This window comes from Telmatherina bonti (assembly GCF_933228915.1).
Source record: "Telmatherina bonti genome assembly, chromosome: 7".
NCBI lineage: Eukaryota > Metazoa > Chordata > Actinopteri > Atheriniformes > Telmatherinidae > Telmatherina > Telmatherina bonti.
Window position 1 is genome coordinate 16,742,098 of NC_136625.1, and position 20,004 is coordinate 16,762,101.

The following is a 20,004-nucleotide window of genomic DNA, read 5'->3' on the forward strand; positions in this document are numbered from 1 at the left end:
AGAGGAGGGCAGTCACTTGTGGGCTTAGCCTATAAATACAAACACTCCATTTCCATAATTACAGAGTGAGACAGGAGCCGTCTGGACAGAGGGGCACAGCAAGCCCTCATCAGGGAGCCCATAGACTCCCTTTCTGATGGGTAGAAATTATAGTTGGACATCAAAGAGCCTTAATACTACAATTACACACAGTCAGTGCGCACTACAGTTTCAAAGTATCCAAGTCCATGTCTACAATATCTGTACAGCGTCAGTGAGTATATGTATCTCCTGCATGAAAGGCTGCATTCAAAGCAAGTATCAAAGCCAGATGGCATTTCTGAAAAGATAGTTTGCTTTCAGGACAATTTTAAAACTGTCTGATAAAAACGCAACTTTAAGAAAAAGAAAAAAAAACCTCAGCAACACTGGGCTCCAGTCATCTCATTTATTAGATTAATCTGCATCAATAAACAACTAAATGAAAATCTTTCAATCTAACTAGAATTTTAAAAGAAGAAAAAAAGAAAAGAAAAAGAGGAAGTGTACTCCAGGCCAAAATTACTGCCCTGAAGATGCAAATTTATCACTCTCATTTCACTTTTTTTGCTCCAATATTGAAGCAGAACTTCTTGGTATGAAAACATCATATCATGTTCTGTACATTTAATATTTTAGGACAGTCGGATCATTTACCAGAATCACTCCTTCATAGATGCTCTTCATCAAAACCCTAACGTGTTGTGATACCATATTTATCATACATTCATTGTACCAACTTACAGCCGTTTCTCTGGTTATTCGAGACAAATCTGACCTCATTCCAGGAATGTTTAGTCACTTTTATTCAGTAAAATTACAGTTTTGAGTAAATCAAAACTCAAGCGTTCTCTTGAGATATACATACATACTGTGCAATGTTACATGTTACAGTGTTGCCATTTCGATAAATAAGGCGCTGACACGTTGCATATGTCCTGGAAGGAATATACAGTAAATACATTATGTGCTAAATAAACCTGATTAGTATTGTAGAAAGACAAGAATGGAAGAGTTAAAGGCATTTGAAGATTTGTCTTCCATATAAGAATGAACAGAAAAGACAAATCCACAGAAGAAAAAAATCATACATTGTTTGTTGTTTAGATAAAAGCAAATAAAAATAAAAAAAAAGAGATCACTGAGTGTGTCTGGTAGTATGAAGAGTAAAGAAAAAAAAAAGAGTAACAGCACCAGCATAAACAACGTAGGTTTACACTTTTCCATTTTAGAGAGGTTGTTTAGTTCAATGGGTGTGTAAGAAGGCAACCAATGATAAACCATTTGACTATTACAAGCTGTTGGCGTCAGAGTGTAACTAGCACTCCAGATGGACAAAAGTTTCTTCATAGGAAAGGAAGACCTCAATGATTATCTTAAGCATTTCAATGGCTTTGATTACACTCCAATATTTCTTCAACTCATGCACTTTAAATGCCATAAATAATAGATATAAAGGCATAAATAGCAAGAAACACTTGTAACATTGAAATATGAGTATAAATCATACCTTCCCTGATCTGATCGCGAAGCTATAGTTCTCTAAGACAGCTTTGCTTCAGACATAAACCTGTCACTAAAGTTTACAGTACTTCTAGTGTCTCCCTTACCGGCCAACAGAGTAGTTAGTGCGTCTTGTTGGACTTTCAATACAAATGTATGAATTATAAAGATTATACAAAACAGGCTTCAAGTGCATCTTACTTCATACGCCACCGATTCCTTGATTTAGTATAGAAATTAAAGAAAAATATTCTTAAATTGTTCACGAAACATGCAGCTTGATTAGTCATAACATGATATGAAGCTAAACAAGTTTGCAGTGGAGTATACTGCTGATTAAATCGCATTATTCGTGCAGAACAAAGCCAAGCTTTAGTCAAATTGCTCTTCTTGATAAGAGATGTCATGTAGTTTGGGAGCAACAAACAGTTTCCGGATGGCGAATTTGGAGTCATTTCACAGGAGTCCAGTTTAAAGTGGGAAAATTCTGGCAATAGGGGCTGTTAGTCTGGGCCAGTGTCACTGCTGCAGGAGGAGGACTGTAAAAGAGATGGGGAGATGGAAGGAGACAAAAAGCTGGGGGGATTAGGCGTTGGGCAGATCGGCCTTGCTGAGCGCGATGGCCAACTCCAGGTCCTGCTGCTCCTGAAGCTGCAGCTTCCTCCGTCTCTCCTGCTCTTCACGCTCACTTTCCCGTTTGGCCCACTCCAGCTGCTCACTCTCACTTCCAAACTAGAGCACAGAAACAAACATTAGATCTGGGGGGGAAAAAAAAAAACAACCAAAAAAAAAAATCAGGAATGTGGCTGTGGTTTGAGGAAGCAGACAAATCACTTGACAAAAGCGCATGTAAAAATTACAACTGTTTCTAATTAGACAGAATGTCACAAACTACATCAGACTACAATGATATGATCTGACGTATTGCAGTAAATTAAAAAACAATAGATCCAAATGTGCACAAGATGTGGAGATAATTAGATTTTATTTGGACGTCAGAAAAAGAGACAGAGAGATCAAGACTAAGAGATTAAAAGTGGAATTTTGATGATTCAAAAAAATGCTGAACTAGTGTCAAAAATTACTGGCCATGTTTCCCCATATTCTGCATTTCAATCAACATCACGGAGAGCATTTCTCGGAAATAAATGTGCTTCTGAATCACTTTAGTCGGATTATGCAGTGCAAACAGGTTTTGTCACATGCAAATGGACTGACCACCGCACCCTTACACACTCTTACCTTGACATGCTCAGATCCTGGTAGAGAAACAAAAATTGCAATACAAAGCTTGATATAACAACCACAAATCCGAGGGATAAAATAAATTCATGTCATGTCATGTCAAATGATACAAAAAAAAGCTGCCATGCATCGTCTCTCCACCTGATAGCATGCTCAGCGGTTAGGTTATACAACATAGTAAAGAGGCACAAGACAGGAGACAAAGAAAAATGCTCCTCGAGCACTACCTGAGCAGGCAAGTTACTACCTTTAACTGAAGGTTTCTAAATCCTCACATCCTGTCAAAAAAAAAACGAAGAGAAGTGACAAGAAGCATGCGAGCCCCTTCGCCAGGAGGACAGATGAAACGCGACTGTTGGAGATAAATGTCGAGCTGCAAAGTCAGTCATGCAAACATCTGATTTCCTTTTAAAACAAGCCGTCGACAAGTTCCCAGATGTTCTGTCAGTTGTTAGTCAACAGCCAGTAAACATGGCGGTTCTGTAAGCACTCACTGTTGGAAGTAAATTAACAAGACGGTCCAGTGACATTAAGGTAACACCTCTGAGCCATCAGCCTTGCAGAGATCGTGACATCAGCTGCTCATGCAGACAGATACTTGACCCGACAAAACTGTGAACAGACTACACTTACAGAGCCAATATCTGCAAAACCCACAGGGTAGTCTTTGGATGCTTTACTGGAATGTGTCGTAACAAAAGAGTCTTTACTGACTGCTGTGGAGCAAAGGCTCTGGAGAGGCTCTGATGCACTCAAACTGTGCAAACCTACTGGAGAAGATAAACATTTAAATGAATAAATACAAAACAAATGACAGAAAGTAAATAGCAGCATCTTCAGCTCACATATCAACAGTTGGGAAGCCCTTGGGAAAATAAGCTCACACATTAAAGGCTGATGTGCAATACTTGGTCTCTATATATTAACAGGAAACCCAACAGTTCTAACTTCACAGCACCAAGAGTAGTCACCCAGTGGAAAACGATAATGGTTCAAAAAAGGTGCTAACCACATCTTTTGAGTGAAGCTCACTGATGCATTGACACTTAAAACATGCACAGTATTGCTTTCTTTTTTTTCCTTCTTCTTCGGTACACTTTATTGTAAAAGACAGACCCACCCTTGTCTACTGTAAACAGCCAACACATTTCCTATTATGTTTTTTTTTTTCCCCTGAACAGGTGACAATTATCTTTTGAAACAAGTACGCCAATGCAACACAAGCTGTTGTGGCAAAAATAAAGAGCTCAACTATCCAGTGTAGGAATTTAATCTATTATTTATTTTCTATTTTAATCTCTATTACAACACTTGTGTCATAGGAGTAAACATGTTGCTTCAGCATAGTTGTGGGCTAACAGCTAAATTATACCCGACACAGATTAGTTGTGCAACTGTGTGTGTAATGCAGATATTCAGAGCAGGCCATGACTTTAAGAGTGGGCTTCTCACTTCCCTTTTACATGCAAGGCACATCTCTAGAACAAGCTTGCTGGCAAACCATGGCCACTCATCTCTACCCTTGCTCAGTGTAGTCAAGCAAAGGGGAACACCAACTTTCTCAGGCTGTGGCTTCTGCTTAAAGAACAAGTGCAAGGTCACAGCGGAAGGGCATGGCCTGGGAATGGTTTGTTGGTGTTGTGTGACTTCACATGCACACAAAAAGCAAGATGAACACTAGCCTAAGCGCAAACAAAAAAAAGAGCTGAATATGGCTTTTGGTCTCATCACACTGCAGACATATTTATCTTAACTTGATTTGGCTATAAATATGAATATAAAATAATATCTTGATAATACCAACAGGGTCACACATGCAGTGAACCTGCAATACTATCATATATATGTCTGCCAACACCTTTCCTGTTAAAGTCAGAAGTAAAAATAATTCTTTTCCTCTTTTGTTGTTTATGCATATCATTGAGACGTTAAACTGTTTTTCACTACGAGACTTACTATTATAAGCTTGGTAAATTTACTTGGTAACCACCCACTCAAAATAACAATAATAATGTGATATTTATGTTTTGTGACAAGTTACAAAGTAGTACAGAGAATATATAAAAAACAGCAGAAAAAACACTCATGTACTACGTCACTAAGTGCTTTAAAAAATGCTGCATTCAAAGTATAAACATCCCAAAAGTATTTATGTGAAGATAAGCTTTATGTGAAATCTGTTATACTGACACACACACACAAACACACAGAGACAAAAATCAGGTATTACCATAGGGGGGTGCAGGCCGGTTAGGCACATTTTTCTTTGATGGGAGCACAGGATGGTCTGGTTTCTGCTCACAAAAAGAAAAGAAAAAAACTTGCCATCTGCCCGTGAAAGCAATGAGGACAACTGATCTGACAACACAGATTTAAAACTTTTGTCAAAATAGAGTTTATTTATATAAATGTGATGGCTTGGAAGTAAAATAAGAAATCACTTAAGTTGACAGTACAATGAACAGCATAGGGGCTTAGCTTCAATGTTCAGCCTCAGTGGAAAAATAGGCTTCATGGTGAAACTGATTCATGACTTTTAGTCTCCAGAGCTTACCTTTGACATCTGACTAAAGTCAGCAAATCCACCACTCTTGCCTCCAAAGGAGTTGCTTCCAAAGGGGTCCACTTTCCCAAACATATCTGTGACAAAAGTGCATTGAAATGCATTTGGAACATTTGAACACATACATGGAAAGTGCCAGAAACTATTATAAAGTTCAGCCCCACCACACATTCAAATCATCTCAGCATCTTGCTTACTCTGAGAGGGGCCTGCATGCTATTTTCAGTGGAGGGAATGTGGCATGGCTGTTTAATTTTCCATGACATTCTGTAAAAAACCTGTAAAGCAGAGGTTCTGTTCAACCTGACGTATGCAGCTGATCGGCTAATTAAAGGCGTCAGTTGCCGCAGTGTTAACCAGAAATGCGCTTGGGTTGTTTTGAAGCCGAGTGGTGTGCCTTAATAAATAAATAAAAATAAAAAAAAATTAAAAAAAACCCCAGCAAACTGCAGATGGATACAGTGAAAAAACAAAACACACTGTAACAGAATATGTTTGTTGTGTGCATGTGTGTTTTGCAACTACAAAAGACTATTCATGAGCAATATGCAGTGTTTTCATTTACACACAAGAACTCTGCACATTTCTACAGTTGCCTCTGTGTTCTTCTAAAAACATGTATGACAGAGCATCGACCTGCCGCAGCCACCAACTTAAAAACAACTTCCGCTGCAAATGAGGTACTGCAGTTCAATAGCAGCAGATATAAAGACAGGACGCAGGCAGGAGTGAACTGGTTAAATGAGTAGCAGTGTATTCTAGTAGTGAAGGACCAGCAGTCACACAGTTTCTGTTATGTTTGGCTCTTGCACACCTCCTGTTTTTCCAGGGTATGGGGGAGTATTTTTAGTTGGCCAGAAGTTAAATGCGTAGGTACTTCACTAAAAATAGCTCCTGACCACAGGAAAAATTGAAGCCACAGTGAGTAAAAATTGTTTGCCCCTGATGCTTACCCCGCCTCCCAAAAAATGAAATCTAAACACGTCACCCAGAAAAGCTGAGAATGACTCTTTGAGAGGGGTTTCATAATAACAGTGATCTCTTATGTTCTGAAGTCCATTATTAGAGTAATATTCCAGGAACTCAGCATGGGAAATCTGCTCTTATGAACACAGGAATAACTGTGTTTGTGATTTATTTGAGAAAGTTATGTAGGAGAAAGTTACTGTCCATGGTACTGTGGCATCATCGTATCTCATCTTCCAGCCTCAACAAATTGTCTTGAGACTGAAACAATAAATGTCCTTCTGCTTGCAATACACAAAACTTCAGTTTAAAGACAAACTACAGAGCCTTTGCCATTTTCCTCTGTCACCCCCCCATCCAGCAAAAGACGTTCTTACGATCACTCTAGTTTTGTCCCTTTCTCTCTTTAAATCTTCTTGCATTTCTTTGTTAAATCAGCAACATTGCATGTAAAAAACAACCAGATTCTTGTAATACTCTAACGTCACATTGCTTCCCATATGTAAAGGTTGCATAGTGCAGTTTCTGAGCATCGGGATGCTGCTGAGTAGCAGCACATAATAGATGTCACTGTGTCATCGAACAAGTCTGGGACGCAGAGTTGTAAGAAAAAAAGAAAACGTAACGCGACTTTTATATTCACAACTTAGAAAACCCAGAGTAAAGTTGCATCATGCAGTAGATTCTGATTATCCTTCTTTTTTTTTTTTTTTTTTTTACAAAAACACCAGTGTACCTGAATCCTTTGGTTTTGATGCAAACGGGTCACCACTGCTGAAGGAACCTGGCTGAAGGTGGAAAAAAAAAGCACAAACAGAATAAGTCAGCAAATCAAAACCAATTTTAAAATACATGCATGCTGTCTTTGATATGCTTTTCTACTTATCTACAACAATGTGAACATGACAGTTTCTATCAGAAAAAAAGCACTCAGCACAAAAAGAAAGAAAATCCTTTTGAGCTTGAAGTGCTTTCATTTACTCGAAAATCACACACTCCATGTGAAAGAATGATAATTAGCACTTCAAATGAATGCAGAAACAAAGGTATCATACCTTAACTGGTGGTGTGGGTTTTCTACTGAAAGGGTCTGCAGATCCAAACAAGTCCGACTTGTCAGCCCTCTTAAAAAAGTCCTCAGATGAGGTGCCTTTGAATGGATCTTCTTTAAAAGGATCTCCTCCAAATGGATCTAAAAAAGAAAATCAAAGCTGTTATCAATACATTTAGACAAGAACGGCTTTTTCACAGGGAAACACAATTATTTAGGCTGTCACTGGAAAGAAACAACCTGCACGGAATAAAAAAAAAAAGAAAGAAAAAAAAAAAAAGAAAAAAGTTTTTTGTCTTAATTTACAAAAGTAAATAATAATGACAGTCAAAAATGCAGACCTTTAAGAAGGTCAGACTTGAAAGGGTCCTCTATCTGAAAGGGATCTGCTGGAGTCTGCTTAGCACCGCTGTTGTTGAACATGGCTATCCTTGACTTGATGGAGTCATCCTGATAAATGCACCCAAAACATAAAATCCATACATGGTCGTTAATCAACAAATGGACACTTTTAAGTCTAAGAAAAAAAAAGAAAAGAAAAAAAAACTCTTACAAACAAGCACATGAAGACAGGAATACAGTGAGCATGCACACATCTTAAGTTGTCCGGAAAAACAAAATCTCTGGTATTGTAGGAAGTCCTTTTCTGTATTATGCAGCAAATATCGAGAAACTAAATCTGATACCAGAAATTATTATTACAAAGTTGTGATTTTTGTTTAACTGAAATTGCAAACATTTGGCAGATCTTTCATCTTTCATTTTAAAACAAAAACAACAAGACATCTTAGTAAATACAACAATGAAGCAGAAAAAAGGCAATAAGTTTAATTTGAAAATCTGAAGTTAATATTTTGTGAGAGATCTAAGTCTTTAAAACATAGTGCATTTTGTCCATTGTTTTATACGCAAGAGCCACTACAGCAAAGAAAATAAGTGGTAAATTAAGGGTAAATAATGATTAATATGAGAAGTATTTTTTGCCTTGAAGGCTAAAAAAGACAAACTCAGCCATTATCATAAGGAGTAGCCGCATAGAGGCTTTTAGTTTCTAGCCTTAAGTTTTTGTGACAACAGAAAATATAACAGGGATACAAATTGACGCATCTCTCACCGGACTTCTGAAACCTCCATTCTCTTTCTCAGCAAACCCCTCACTTAAGTCCGGAAGGTTGCTGAGGTTTCCGCCGTTGATGTCGCTTAAAGCGCTATTGTACTGCTCAATGGTCTTGGTCATTTCGTTTTGGCTGTCTTGGATCAGCGACAGCTTACTGCGAGCCTAGAAATATAAAATGCTCAATGTTGAAATAGTTCACATTTCCCCACTTGGCAGAAATCCATAAATCACTTTTACAGTATTTGATGTCTATAATCATCTGCTAACAGTAATACAACAAGCCCCAAACATTGAAAGAATGCATCGAGTTTTTAGCTGGCTAAATTGTAGTTGTAGATAGTGGTTAGACTTATGAAAGAAATGACCTTAACAAAAAATTCCAACAATTTTAATGTAGCTATTGTGCACCTCCAAGCATGCCATTGCATAACAGTGACAAAGGTCCAAACCATAGATTGAAGAGTGAGATAGCTAAAAGTACAAGTTCGAATGCCACAGATAAAACACAAGCATGTGGTCTCTGACTTTACAACCTAATCTTAAACGGATCGAAGTGGTGCAATGTCCTCATGACATCTGCTGTTTCTCTGAATGCACTGACCTGGTTGATCTCCTCCTGGGTGGTTTTAAGTGACTTGACAATGCTATCCAGCTGGACGCGGCCAGAGAGCAAGCTCTGCTCCAGTTGGGCCTCCTCCTCCTGCAGCCGACTCAGGTCTGCCTTGGTGCGACTCATTTCGTCTTCCTGACTTCGGAGTTCTGTCTCCTGAGAGCGGATCTGGCTCTGCAATGATGAAATCTAGAGGACAGGAGCAAAATTAAAGACATTTCAATCAACAAATCTTCAGCTCATAGGACCACTGTTTAACGTTTGACCTAATACTTATGATCACATTTCTAAACCAGTATCAGAAATTAACAAAACATTGCTGCCAGAAAGAGATTACAAGCATTTTCAGGTTGCTATTAATGAATTGTAAATATAGTCACAATCTAGGTTTGATGAGAGGTACTTTATGTTATGTATCTAACCATCTGGGTCTCTTCCTGGCACTTCTGCTTCAAGTCGTTGAGCATTCCCTCCAGCTTAGAGCGCTGCTGGTCCATCTCCTCCAAACGTTCCTGGGAATCCTGCTTCTGGGACTCCAGATCCTGCAGACTGCTGCTCTCCCTATCCAAGTCATTCTGCATATCCTGAAGGTCCACAAAACATCAGTGGCTACAGTTACATGTTTTTTAATTTAGAATTAACATGTTTTCCTACAAGTTTACATAAAAATAATAATTCCGAATGGAGGTTTACATGAAACACGTCCTCATTTAATTCCTCTGTAGAGAGCGGCGGGTTGGGAAGGGTTCTGATTGGACAGAAGGTGCACGTGAAGTAAGACATATACCGGAAATAAACAAAGTTGGCTCCCTGCTTGTCGTCTTTCCAGTCATAACTTGTAAAAACTACATAATTAGTACCAGTTTTGCCACTGTTTTTTTAATAAATTTGAAGGAGCAGCTCAACACGAGCATACTACTTCACTTTTTACAGCAACTGAGAAGGAGAAGGAAGATAGACCACAAGAAGTGCAAAACAACGCGCGTCATCGGGACAGGACAAGGTAACGAACATGCGGAGAATGACTGGAATTAACTGAGAGCGGAATTAAGGTTTACATGACAGAGGAATTAAATAGTTTGGAATTAAAACGCGAATAGACCAGCCACTTACATCAGAATTAAGTTTAACTCAGAAATTTGCACCAGGAATTCAGTGTTTACGTGGTCATTTTTCACCAGTTTAAAGCAGAATTTGCTTTTATTCTGAATTAAACCGGAATTAAAACTCCCATGTAAATGTAGCAAATGTACCATCATCCACACTAATCAATTTTCACTTTCTGGACTCCTCAATACTGTGCAGTTTGGGTGGGATTCTTGACTTGTGACTATTGGGTTCATGAGTGTGAATTCACACAAATGACTTTTTAATTGATGCTTTCATTTTAAACAGATGATCTCAAAGTCAGTTTTGGTCTGCTTACCTGAACATCACTGTTTTTCTGTCTAATGGCTTCCTCCTTTTCTCTAATCTCCTGCTCAAGGATGAATTTCTCTCTGCAGGTAATCAACATTGTAAAAGAAAGCCAGTGAAAAGATTGTTTGTCAATTTTTGTGTGTAGAAAAGCATTTATAAATAGTTCGAAGTGATTCACCACACTTGAAAAAGTAAGAGTTGCTGACACGAAAAAGTGGCTGGAATCAAATGCATGCAACACACTACTTGATCATTTTTATTATGGCATAAAACTTAAAAATACACAATCAAAATCTCCTCACTGCAAGCTTTGCTTGCCGTTCAGAGAAGAGGAGAAACAACTTTTATCCTCCTGCTATACAGAGTGCAAGGGCTCACCTCTGCAGCTGAGTTATTTCCTGGCTGAGGTCATCCAGCTCTTTGTTACCTGTCAGTTCTGCTGACCCCACAGAGCTGCTGCTGTCCTGAGACATGAAACATTGAGATAATCGTGTAAAAGAGAGGAGAAAAGGGAGAGCTGGTAAAGAAAGTATAACGGATGATGTGACGATGACTGGAAATGTGAGCAGAGACAACAGCAGGAGGGACTGAGTAATGGATGAAATGAATGTGGTCAAACTCATGTAGGGAATTGTTCTATAACACATATGGGAAACAAAAAGGTGGTTAGAAAGACAGCATAAGGGATGTGAACGGAATAGGAGAAGGGGGGGGCTCCCTGCTGTTGTTTCTAAGAAAACAAAAGACACAGGAAGGAAATACAAACACATCACACGGCTCGGGAGGGGGAAAAGAGTCAGACAATATATGAATGACAAGAAATGCAAGCACAAAGGACAATGCAAAAGAATTTTGCAGTATAGCAATATTTGCCTTATGGATTAGCATTCAACAAGTCTTTGAAAAAAATCCAGGAATCCCAAGAGAATATTAGGCAATTCTTCAAGTACTTACATATGTCAAACTAAGATTACTCCTAACATTTATCACCATAATTACAGGCTCATATTCAACCTGAAAATGGTAACTTAGTAGTAATTCCAGAGCAGGATACTTTTGTAAAAATACTTTTAGTTATGCAGTCTTACTCAAACAATTTGATCTGACAGTCTCATGGTAACAAAATTTAATAAGCAGATTTTCCTTAATCAGTAAGAATTTGTTTGTGTTAACGGTTGAAAAAAAAACCAAAACAAAACATAAAAGTTATGTAGGTATATTGTAGCAAAGGTGACATAAACTGGAACACCAGATGGCAGTGTTCACCAAGCAGCGGTGAGCGCTACAGCAACGAGCAGCAAATTGAGACTTGCCTGACAGCACAACAGCGCCATCTTGTGGTACGATTTATCTACTCACTCTGCGAATATTAACTGTTGAAGCAAGTTCTGGTCTTACAGAAGAAAGAAGCCCCAAATAGCTCTGTCAGATAAGATAGAAAAGAGCACAGAAAAGCACAAGCATAATACCCATTTCTGCATTGCAAGAATAGAGGGGAAAAAAGCCAGGCTGAACATTTTAACGCAAACAGTTGCAGAGAAACAAAATCTCAAGGTGAAGAGGCAAGTGGCACATTTGTCTTTGCAGAAAAAGGAAGAATTTAGTGTAAAGAGCTGTTGGAAGAAGAAGTCAGGACTCACAAGGCCTGTAGCTGATGTAGAAGTCCTTTCTGAAGGGGGGATCATATCTGGAGTAAGTGTAGAGGGAGGGTCTATGTCTTTAGTGACCTTTTGATGAATAAAATGCATGGCCAGGGAGAACTGCTCCCGGGATAGCTTTCCTGTCTGTTTTGTGTCAGCAAGCCCCCTGTGGAAAAGAGGAGTGTTTTCATTTCTTAATACTTAAAGATGATATACTGCATTCATTCTGATAAGTAATACCTTCAAAGTTGCATCTGTAGGAACAGATAAAAACATTCAAAAGCCCAACTAACTCATTTATTGCTTCATAAGAGTTCATTTTAAAACAGCTAGAAAACTGTGCTTTACTTATGTCCCTATTGATGATTAAATGTAATGGCGGAAACATGTCACAACATGGTGACGCAGAGTTTCAATGCGTATAATAGTTATAAAACCTTACTCAAGTAGTCCAGTGTAACATATGAAAATAAGCATTTATTTAAATCATTAAATGTTTCCCATTACTATAGACCTAACTTTTAACAAACACAATTTGGTTTTCACTCGGAATAAGGCTAATGGTGTTAATGTGCCCAACAGTACTTGCTATGCTGTGGCATTTCTATTTTTTTATTTATTTATTTATTTTTTTTTTTTTATACATTACAGTCCAGTTTTTTCTTTCTTAAGATAAAGTGCACTAAGTTCCCTTGGTCACAAAATAGCAAGAGTTGTGACAGCAGTGATGAAAATATTTGGAAATAAATGTGAACTGAACTGAGCAACGATCTCACCATATTTGTGCTAGCATTGTCTGAGAGAGAGTGGACTGCATAAAGATCTCTATAACTTCACTCCCCGTGACGAGACCATCGTTGTCGGTGTCTGTTTGCTGGAAAAGGTCGTCATATCTCTCTCTGTCAGCCACGGGTACCACCCAGTTCACCGCTGGCTACAGGGAACAAAGGAGACCTTGTGATTCGAGATGATGGAGACAATGTTTAAAAACTCACATTTCTCATTTGCAAGATGTCAGAAGTTCTGATATGGTTAAGTAAAAGATATACTTGGCAACTAGCAATGAAACCACGCAATATAAAATCTGTCATTTTATACAAAGTTGAGCATTTTCTCCGAAATATGAATGCTCTTGCTTAATTATCAACTGACAGAATTGGCATGATAATTAGTCATTAACCCAAAGAGTGACATACGTTCCTGCATTTGCAGTTAATGAAATATGTAGATGATAAACACAATTTCAAACATTAATCCCGCATGCCATTAAGAAATACATATGATGCGGGATATTAAATTTTTTAGGAAAAGTAACCAATAATATATATTGCTTGTTTCATAATCCACAAGAAAAAAATGACATGCATCAGGGGATTGTCTTTTTTTCCCCATTTCATGATTCTTATAGTTAGGATATGAGCATCTCCTGAGTTGGAGTCTGCATGTACGGGACCCAACTGTCCAGGTTATGCTCTTTGGTCTTATAGTTATGGGTAGTCTAACCATCCATTACTTATGTAGCAATGGAGATGTCACCTGATGCACTGAGAAGTACCTCGTTCTATTTCTCTAATGTATAAATATATGCCAATATTGCCGTCTCTAACTTATTTCTCCTTTTTTCTGCAGCTCTTCCTGATTAAGTGCAATTGTACACGTTGTTCTGTCTTTCCTGTCGTCTCCACCCCAACCAGTCGAGGCAGATGGCTGCCTTCCCTGAGCCGGGTTCTGCCGGAGGTTTTCTTCCTGTTAAAAGAGAGTTTTTTTCTTCCCACTGTTGCCGAGTGCATGCCCAGGATGGGGGATTGGATCGAAGTCATGACTCAGTTGGTTTCTATTATAGGCTATGTATGAATTGGATTGAAATTATGTGTATGTAAAGAGTCATGTGACAACATTGTTGTGAAGTGGCGCTATACAAATAAAGCTGAATTGAATTGCATAAAACCCCTGTTTTTTCAACATTTTATTTTATTTTATTTATTCATAAAATATTATTGACAAAAAGAGGAGAATGGTGGAAAACTGTTTAAAGTATATGAGGTAAACACTACTTATCAAATACTGAAACTGAGATATTTCAAAACTATGAAGGTTTTTAGAAACCGAATCCTTTTTTTCCATCTGCAATGGGGTTTCACACTCAACAGTTCAGGGTGTTATCTACAGTACGCCAATGCCTTTCCCCAGGCCCATAAGTTTAGAAAAGAAATTAGTTACACCTTCAGACTCTTGCTGAGTTAAGCTCATGTTTATGTGGAAACTGGCCCTGTCATTTTAAAGAAACAAACGTCATGGACAAAAGTACATATTATTCAGAATGCTGTATATAATTCTCACCATCAAAGTTTCGATCAAAGATTTGAAATTTATTCACACCTTTTTCATTCACACTTCTCCAAGTCCTTTCAGACTTTAACTCTGCACTTATATTAAGTTGGATGGACCCTACTGGAAAATGTGTCATAAATGATTTGAATTTCAATTCAAATTTGGTTTTTTTTTAGAGGTTATTTATATTTGTAACTAATCTGCTTATGGATAATTGCTTCCACCCGTTGTGCAAACGTTCCCCTGAATTTATGTTTTGTTTTTTTGATATTTAAAAATTATTAGTACTCTGCAAGCAATTACTCTCATTTATATCAATATTTATGTTTACAATACATTTCTATTTACATTAATGAGTCCAACGTATTTCAGTATTTCACATTCAAGAAAGCCTGTTTTTCAGAAAGTCAGGGGTGAGAACCCACGTAGCCAAATCAAGACAGATAGAAACACACAATGCTTTCAACAATGTGGTAAAACAAGTTATTCTGCCAGCACAGAAAAACACTGTTACATAAAATATCCATCCAGAAATCCAGATCCAGTTCTTGGAATACTTGTGAAGCAAATATAATAAATTTGTATACTTCTTTCTTTTCATGGGAGCTTCTACAAATAACTTGATCAGAATTTAAACATTTTTTTTTTAGTTATTTCACCTGGTAAGGCAGCTATGTGAAACTAGCAGCAGGCAGAAAATCCTGTTAATCTGGTTTTCTCTTGATTAAGGTTCACAGTCAATCCATATAAGTAGTATTCCTTAAATACATTTTCACCAGAAAGAGTCTAAAATATTAATGGTGTGTAGCACATTTAAAAAAATGTGCATTACATTACAAAGCCAAGAGAGGTTGTTTATACTCTAATGAAAAATATTGTCAGTCATAGTTGAGAAAAATATTCTTCCACTGGACATTTAACTTTTGTCTTTTCGTGATACTTGAGTCAGATACAACACAATGCTAAAACACATTTTAGTAACACAGAATATGATTTTAAATGTAAATTTCAACCACATAAGCAAGCCCTTTAGATGAGCACTTTTAATCATAATAATCAATGCTGTGTAGGCCCGTCGCAATAAGCAATAAGTCAATTAATCGCACAATAAGAAGAAAATGTGTGCAATAAGTTTGCCGGATGCAATAATTTTCATTTGTCTTTCTTCTCTCTCTCTCTCTCTCTCTCTCTCTCTCTCTCTCTCTCTCTCTCGAGTGCCACATTTGTTTTAAGACAAAATTAAATAAACACAGCAACACAATAAGCTTCAATCAGTACTTAAAACACAACCATCAACTGCAAAAAAAGACTTTACCAAACAGGCTAGCTTCATCTTGACGACAGTCCACAATCACTGTGTTGTTTAACCGACAGATTAAACCCAAACAGGACAGTGCAACATGGTGTCCACTCAGACAGCGTGGTTGGTAAAGCCATGCTGCCCTTTAATATTGTTGAACAAGGCGACATTTTGAAAAATGTTGCAAACATTTCACAACCAGTATAAATTTCCTGGATGAATATAGATGTTACGAATGGCAATTCCACAACTTTACAATGAAATGAAAAATGACATACTGAAGGCGATCAAAAAACATTCAATTTTACCATTCCACCTCTGGTCAAGTCCAAATATGTCCCTTTATATGTACATGACCACAGACTGTGTAACTGTGTTGCATGGTGTTTAGAGACCATATGTTCCAGATAACCACGTTGCCAAAACCCCAGGGGAAATCCTGATCTGTTTTAACAGACTGGTGACTGGATGAGCATAAACTAGCCTGCACATCGAGCTAAATGTTCTTTCGAATTTAAAGTATGTTGATCTCTAAAAGGGTGCACTTGTATTATTATGGTTTTATTGTTATTTTAGTTGAAAATGGTCTAAAAATGACAACAATAATCACTTAGCGCAATATTATCGTCTATCGCAATCATTTCTGAGGCAATCAATCGGATGGCAAAATTTGTTACAGTGACAGGCTGTGACACATACATGATTATGTCAATATCTGAAAATACAGGCATACATACCAAAAATAAACAAAAATAACCAATACAGGTGACGTACCGCTGAGCTGGATTTAAAGGAGCGTTTCGGAGAAAGGTTGACAGCACTGGCGCTGAGAGGAGTTGGGGTCCCTTGAGATGGAGTGCTTCGCAGGGTCTCTTTTAGAGGAACTGGGCCAGATGCAAGCCCAAACAGATTAGGTAGCACAGCCACAGCACCTGGAAGTGCAATCCCAAATTTTTTCCGTTTAGCAGGTGGGATGAGGGATGATGGTAAGCTGCTTGGGACAGGCTCCTTCTCCATAGCCCGATAAACAAGATGCATGGCCTAGAAAATAGCAAATCCGGTTATTATTTCAGATTATTAAGTAAGTCTTTTCCACAATACTTATTCTTGAAGCATACATGACTTCAAGACTAAATACCATTTGTTTATACGGCACCTTTCACAGACATTTCCCTCAAAGTACATCACAAAGGAAGTAAGCCAGTAAAATTCACAACATGAAATGCATTGAATAAAATACATAAAAAAGACAAAATAATAATATATAAAAGCAGTCATAAACTAAAAGCTAGTTGGAATAAAATTGTCTTTAAAAATATCCAGAGTGCAAAAAAAATATATATATATATATATATCCAGAGTGCAAACTATGTACAAATAAAGGGAGAGCATTCAATTATCTGAGTGTTACTGTTTGGTATAAATGATCTCCTGAGGTGAGTGTGGAGAACCATGAAAAGATTAAAAGATGACCTCAGACTGCAGCAGGACATGTACACCTGAAGCAGTTCAGCAATATGAAGAGCCTGACCATGTAGAGGAGCTCTAAAGATTAAATAAAACATATTTAAATGAATCCTAAAATCAGCAGTGAACCAATGAAATGACTTTAGCTCTGAACCACCTGAAGACAGACTCATGCCTTCTTATTGAGACAAGTGAACAGATTATTGCAGCAATCTAATCTAAATAAAAAATAAATAAATAAATAAATAAATAAAATTGTATCATTTCTGGGTATTTGACACCACCGTTAGGAGTTTTTCCAATGTTCAATGAATAAGCAGTTTCAAGAGTAAGTACTCATGTGAGGGAAACTGTACTGAAGTTACAGTAAAAGATGCAAATAAGCATAGCTTACAACAATGAATTCTTCTTTGTCCAAGTGTCCATCTTTGTCAACATCACTTAGATCCCAAATCTGCAATAACAGTATAAAAATATTGAATTAGGTGGTTTTGAATAGCCTTATAGAGAAACAGTTTTGTATTATGTGCTACGTTACTTTTCCTAACACATCCAGAGGTAGTTTGGAGTTGATCAAAACTGGTCTGACTTTATCACCAGGGAGGAGGCCTTTTACTGGGGACAGACTTTCAAATATTCCTTCAAACTTCCCTTTTTCATCAGGCTAAGAAAGACAAAGAGAAAGAAAACATTTAGATACAAAGCTTAATTTATTTATAAATCCTTCAAAATATTCTGAAAAAAATGCACTCACCCTAATTGCCCAATGAGAGTCAGACACTGTTGATGACACACTTAATGGGCTGTTAGCGTCTCTCTATAAATGTATAAAGAAGATTGACAACTGTATGAACTCTCGACATTTGTCAATTTCCGATCAGATTAATGGTTATAGCAGTAGTTGGGAAGATGTTAGAAAGAATTGTTATAATGCTTACAAAATTAGGTGCAGCTACGTTTTGGCTGATGTTATTAAGACTTATATCATTTCCACCCTGTGCTGACGCCACCAGTCTCAGAGCAATGAAGAAACCCTACAAAAGAGGAAGAAAGCTGGATTTTTTTTGCATGTATCAGCATCACTATCATAAGCAAATTAACAAAGAAAGTCGGTGTTACCCGCTTATCCAAATAGCCTTTTCTATCTGAATCTGCCAAATCCCAAATCTAAAAAGTAAACAAAAGAAGAGATTGCTGTTGACAGTAAATAAGAGTATAATGTGTATAAACATATTAGTTCTTTAACCCACTTTCCCCAAAGTGCTGTCTGACAGTCCAGACTTCTTGAGAAACTGAGCCGCATCGCCTGCTGATATTTTGCCTGTGTTTCCTGGATCCAGCTACAAAGAAAAAGTGTTTCTTAACTTCTTATACATGGTTGATAATCCTCAGCTGAGTAACCATCAAGCTGGAGTGGTGATCACTGACAATGCCAACCTTACCTGTCTGTAGTAGCTTTCAAAAGCTGCATTTCCGTTTGACAACTAAACAGAGAAAAACAAAGACATATAACACCAGTTAAATACTTATATCGCCTACATTAAACAAAAGAAATAAGCTGTAAATATTGAATACGTGTCCAGTTACAGTCTGGTTATCATTCAGCCCGCGAAGGAAAATGTAATGTTTTCACGGTCATGGTTAGTGAGTTAAAGTTAACTTTCTTTTTCTGTTTTAAAATTTATTTATCAGTACATTGTTTCGCCATTCTTTCTAAACGTGTTATCTTTTTTTTTTTTTTTTTTTTATCCCCAATCTGACAGCAAAACAAACAACTTTACCATCACTTAACTAAAATAACATTCAAGCTAGGTTGACAACGAGTTTGCAAAAAACGGTTCCAATCGCCAAAAATCACCACTGCGTTTGGTGTCATGACGTTTTCGGAACATATATGAGGTGTTATTGTCATTTGATAATAACCCAAATTTATTTTAGAGACTTTTGTTAAGCTGTTGGAAGTTGTTACCTGACTGAGAGTCATGAGCGCCGCCATATTTCCTGGTGTCTCGCGAGCGTGCAGCCGTGCACTACGCACACGCCCGTGAGGAAATCGAGGACGAGCGGCGACGGGGTTCAGGATACAGCGGTTCCGGTCGGTGTGAGGTCACCACAACAGGACACTGACGTAGACAGAAGTCCTAACACTGCTAATATTTCAATTTCAACTTAGATTTGATTAATCTGGACATGGAAGCCCTCTGAATTATTAAACACAAATCATAATCATAATAGAATTTTCCTTTGGGGATTAATAAAGTTTTTTTTCATTCATTCATTCATTTATTCATTGACAATTTACATATTGTATCTTAATTGTAAATTCAGGGGCGCTTCTAAAATATTTTAGAGCAGCTCCCACTGGCCAAACATGTCCAGTATGTCCCAGAAGTGTCTCTCTGGACTTGCCATCATCAGTATCAATCATACAATTGCAGACAGATATCATATGATGATGTATATCAGGGGTAGGCAACTCCGGTCCTTGAGTGCCACAGTCCTGCAGATGTTAGGAGTTTCTCTGCTTCAACACACCAGACACACATCAGACCTAGTCAGCAGACTTGTGCTTGACATCAAACTGCACAAGTCTACAAATTAGCCATTGATCTGAATCAAGTGTGTTTCAGCAGGGAAACTCCTAACATTTGCAGGACTGTGGCACTCCAGGACTGGAGTTGCCTACCCCTGATGTAAATTATTATTTTGCATAATAGAAGGTCAGAAAAGTAAGGTTTTAGATTACACTTGCTCTTTCATGTGGTTAAGAAATG

General features: G+C 37.7%; 1 protein-coding gene across 5 annotated transcripts; it reads right to left on the reverse strand.

Moving 5' to 3' along the window:
- Window positions 1-812: 812 nt before the first annotated feature.
- Window positions 813-19,266, reverse strand: LOC306758206 (epidermal growth factor receptor substrate 15-like 1). Of its 5 annotated transcripts, none has more exons than XM_079243442.1 (24): window positions 19,200-19,266; window positions 18,673-18,714; window positions 18,481-18,570; window positions 18,350-18,397; window positions 18,169-18,264; window positions 17,985-18,047; window positions 17,769-17,894; window positions 17,625-17,684; window positions 16,538-16,804; window positions 12,909-13,066; window positions 12,133-12,298; window positions 11,852-11,914; window positions 10,871-10,956; window positions 10,500-10,572; window positions 9,496-9,657; window positions 9,065-9,262; window positions 8,461-8,625; window positions 7,688-7,796; window positions 7,351-7,487; window positions 7,032-7,083; window positions 5,321-5,406; window positions 4,997-5,060; window positions 3,400-3,536; window positions 813-2,253 (listed from the first exon to the last, which is right to left on the reverse strand). In XM_079243442.1, exons 1-24 carry the CDS (start codon window positions 19,224-19,226, stop codon window positions 2,107-2,109), a joined length of 2,622 nt encoding a protein of 873 aa, XP_079099568.1. In that variant the 5' UTR covers window positions 19,227-19,266; the 3' UTR covers window positions 813-2,106. The 5 variants fall into 5 exon arrangements, with proteins under 5 accessions (XP_079099568.1, XP_079099564.1, XP_079099565.1 ...); XM_079243438.1 differs by having other exon boundaries at window positions 3,400-3,533; window positions 19,200-19,242; XM_079243440.1 differs by lacking the exon at window positions 3,400-3,536 and adding an exon at window positions 3,014-3,044 and having other exon boundaries at window positions 2,115-2,253; window positions 19,200-19,242.
- Window positions 19,267-20,004: the final 738 nt, after the last annotated feature.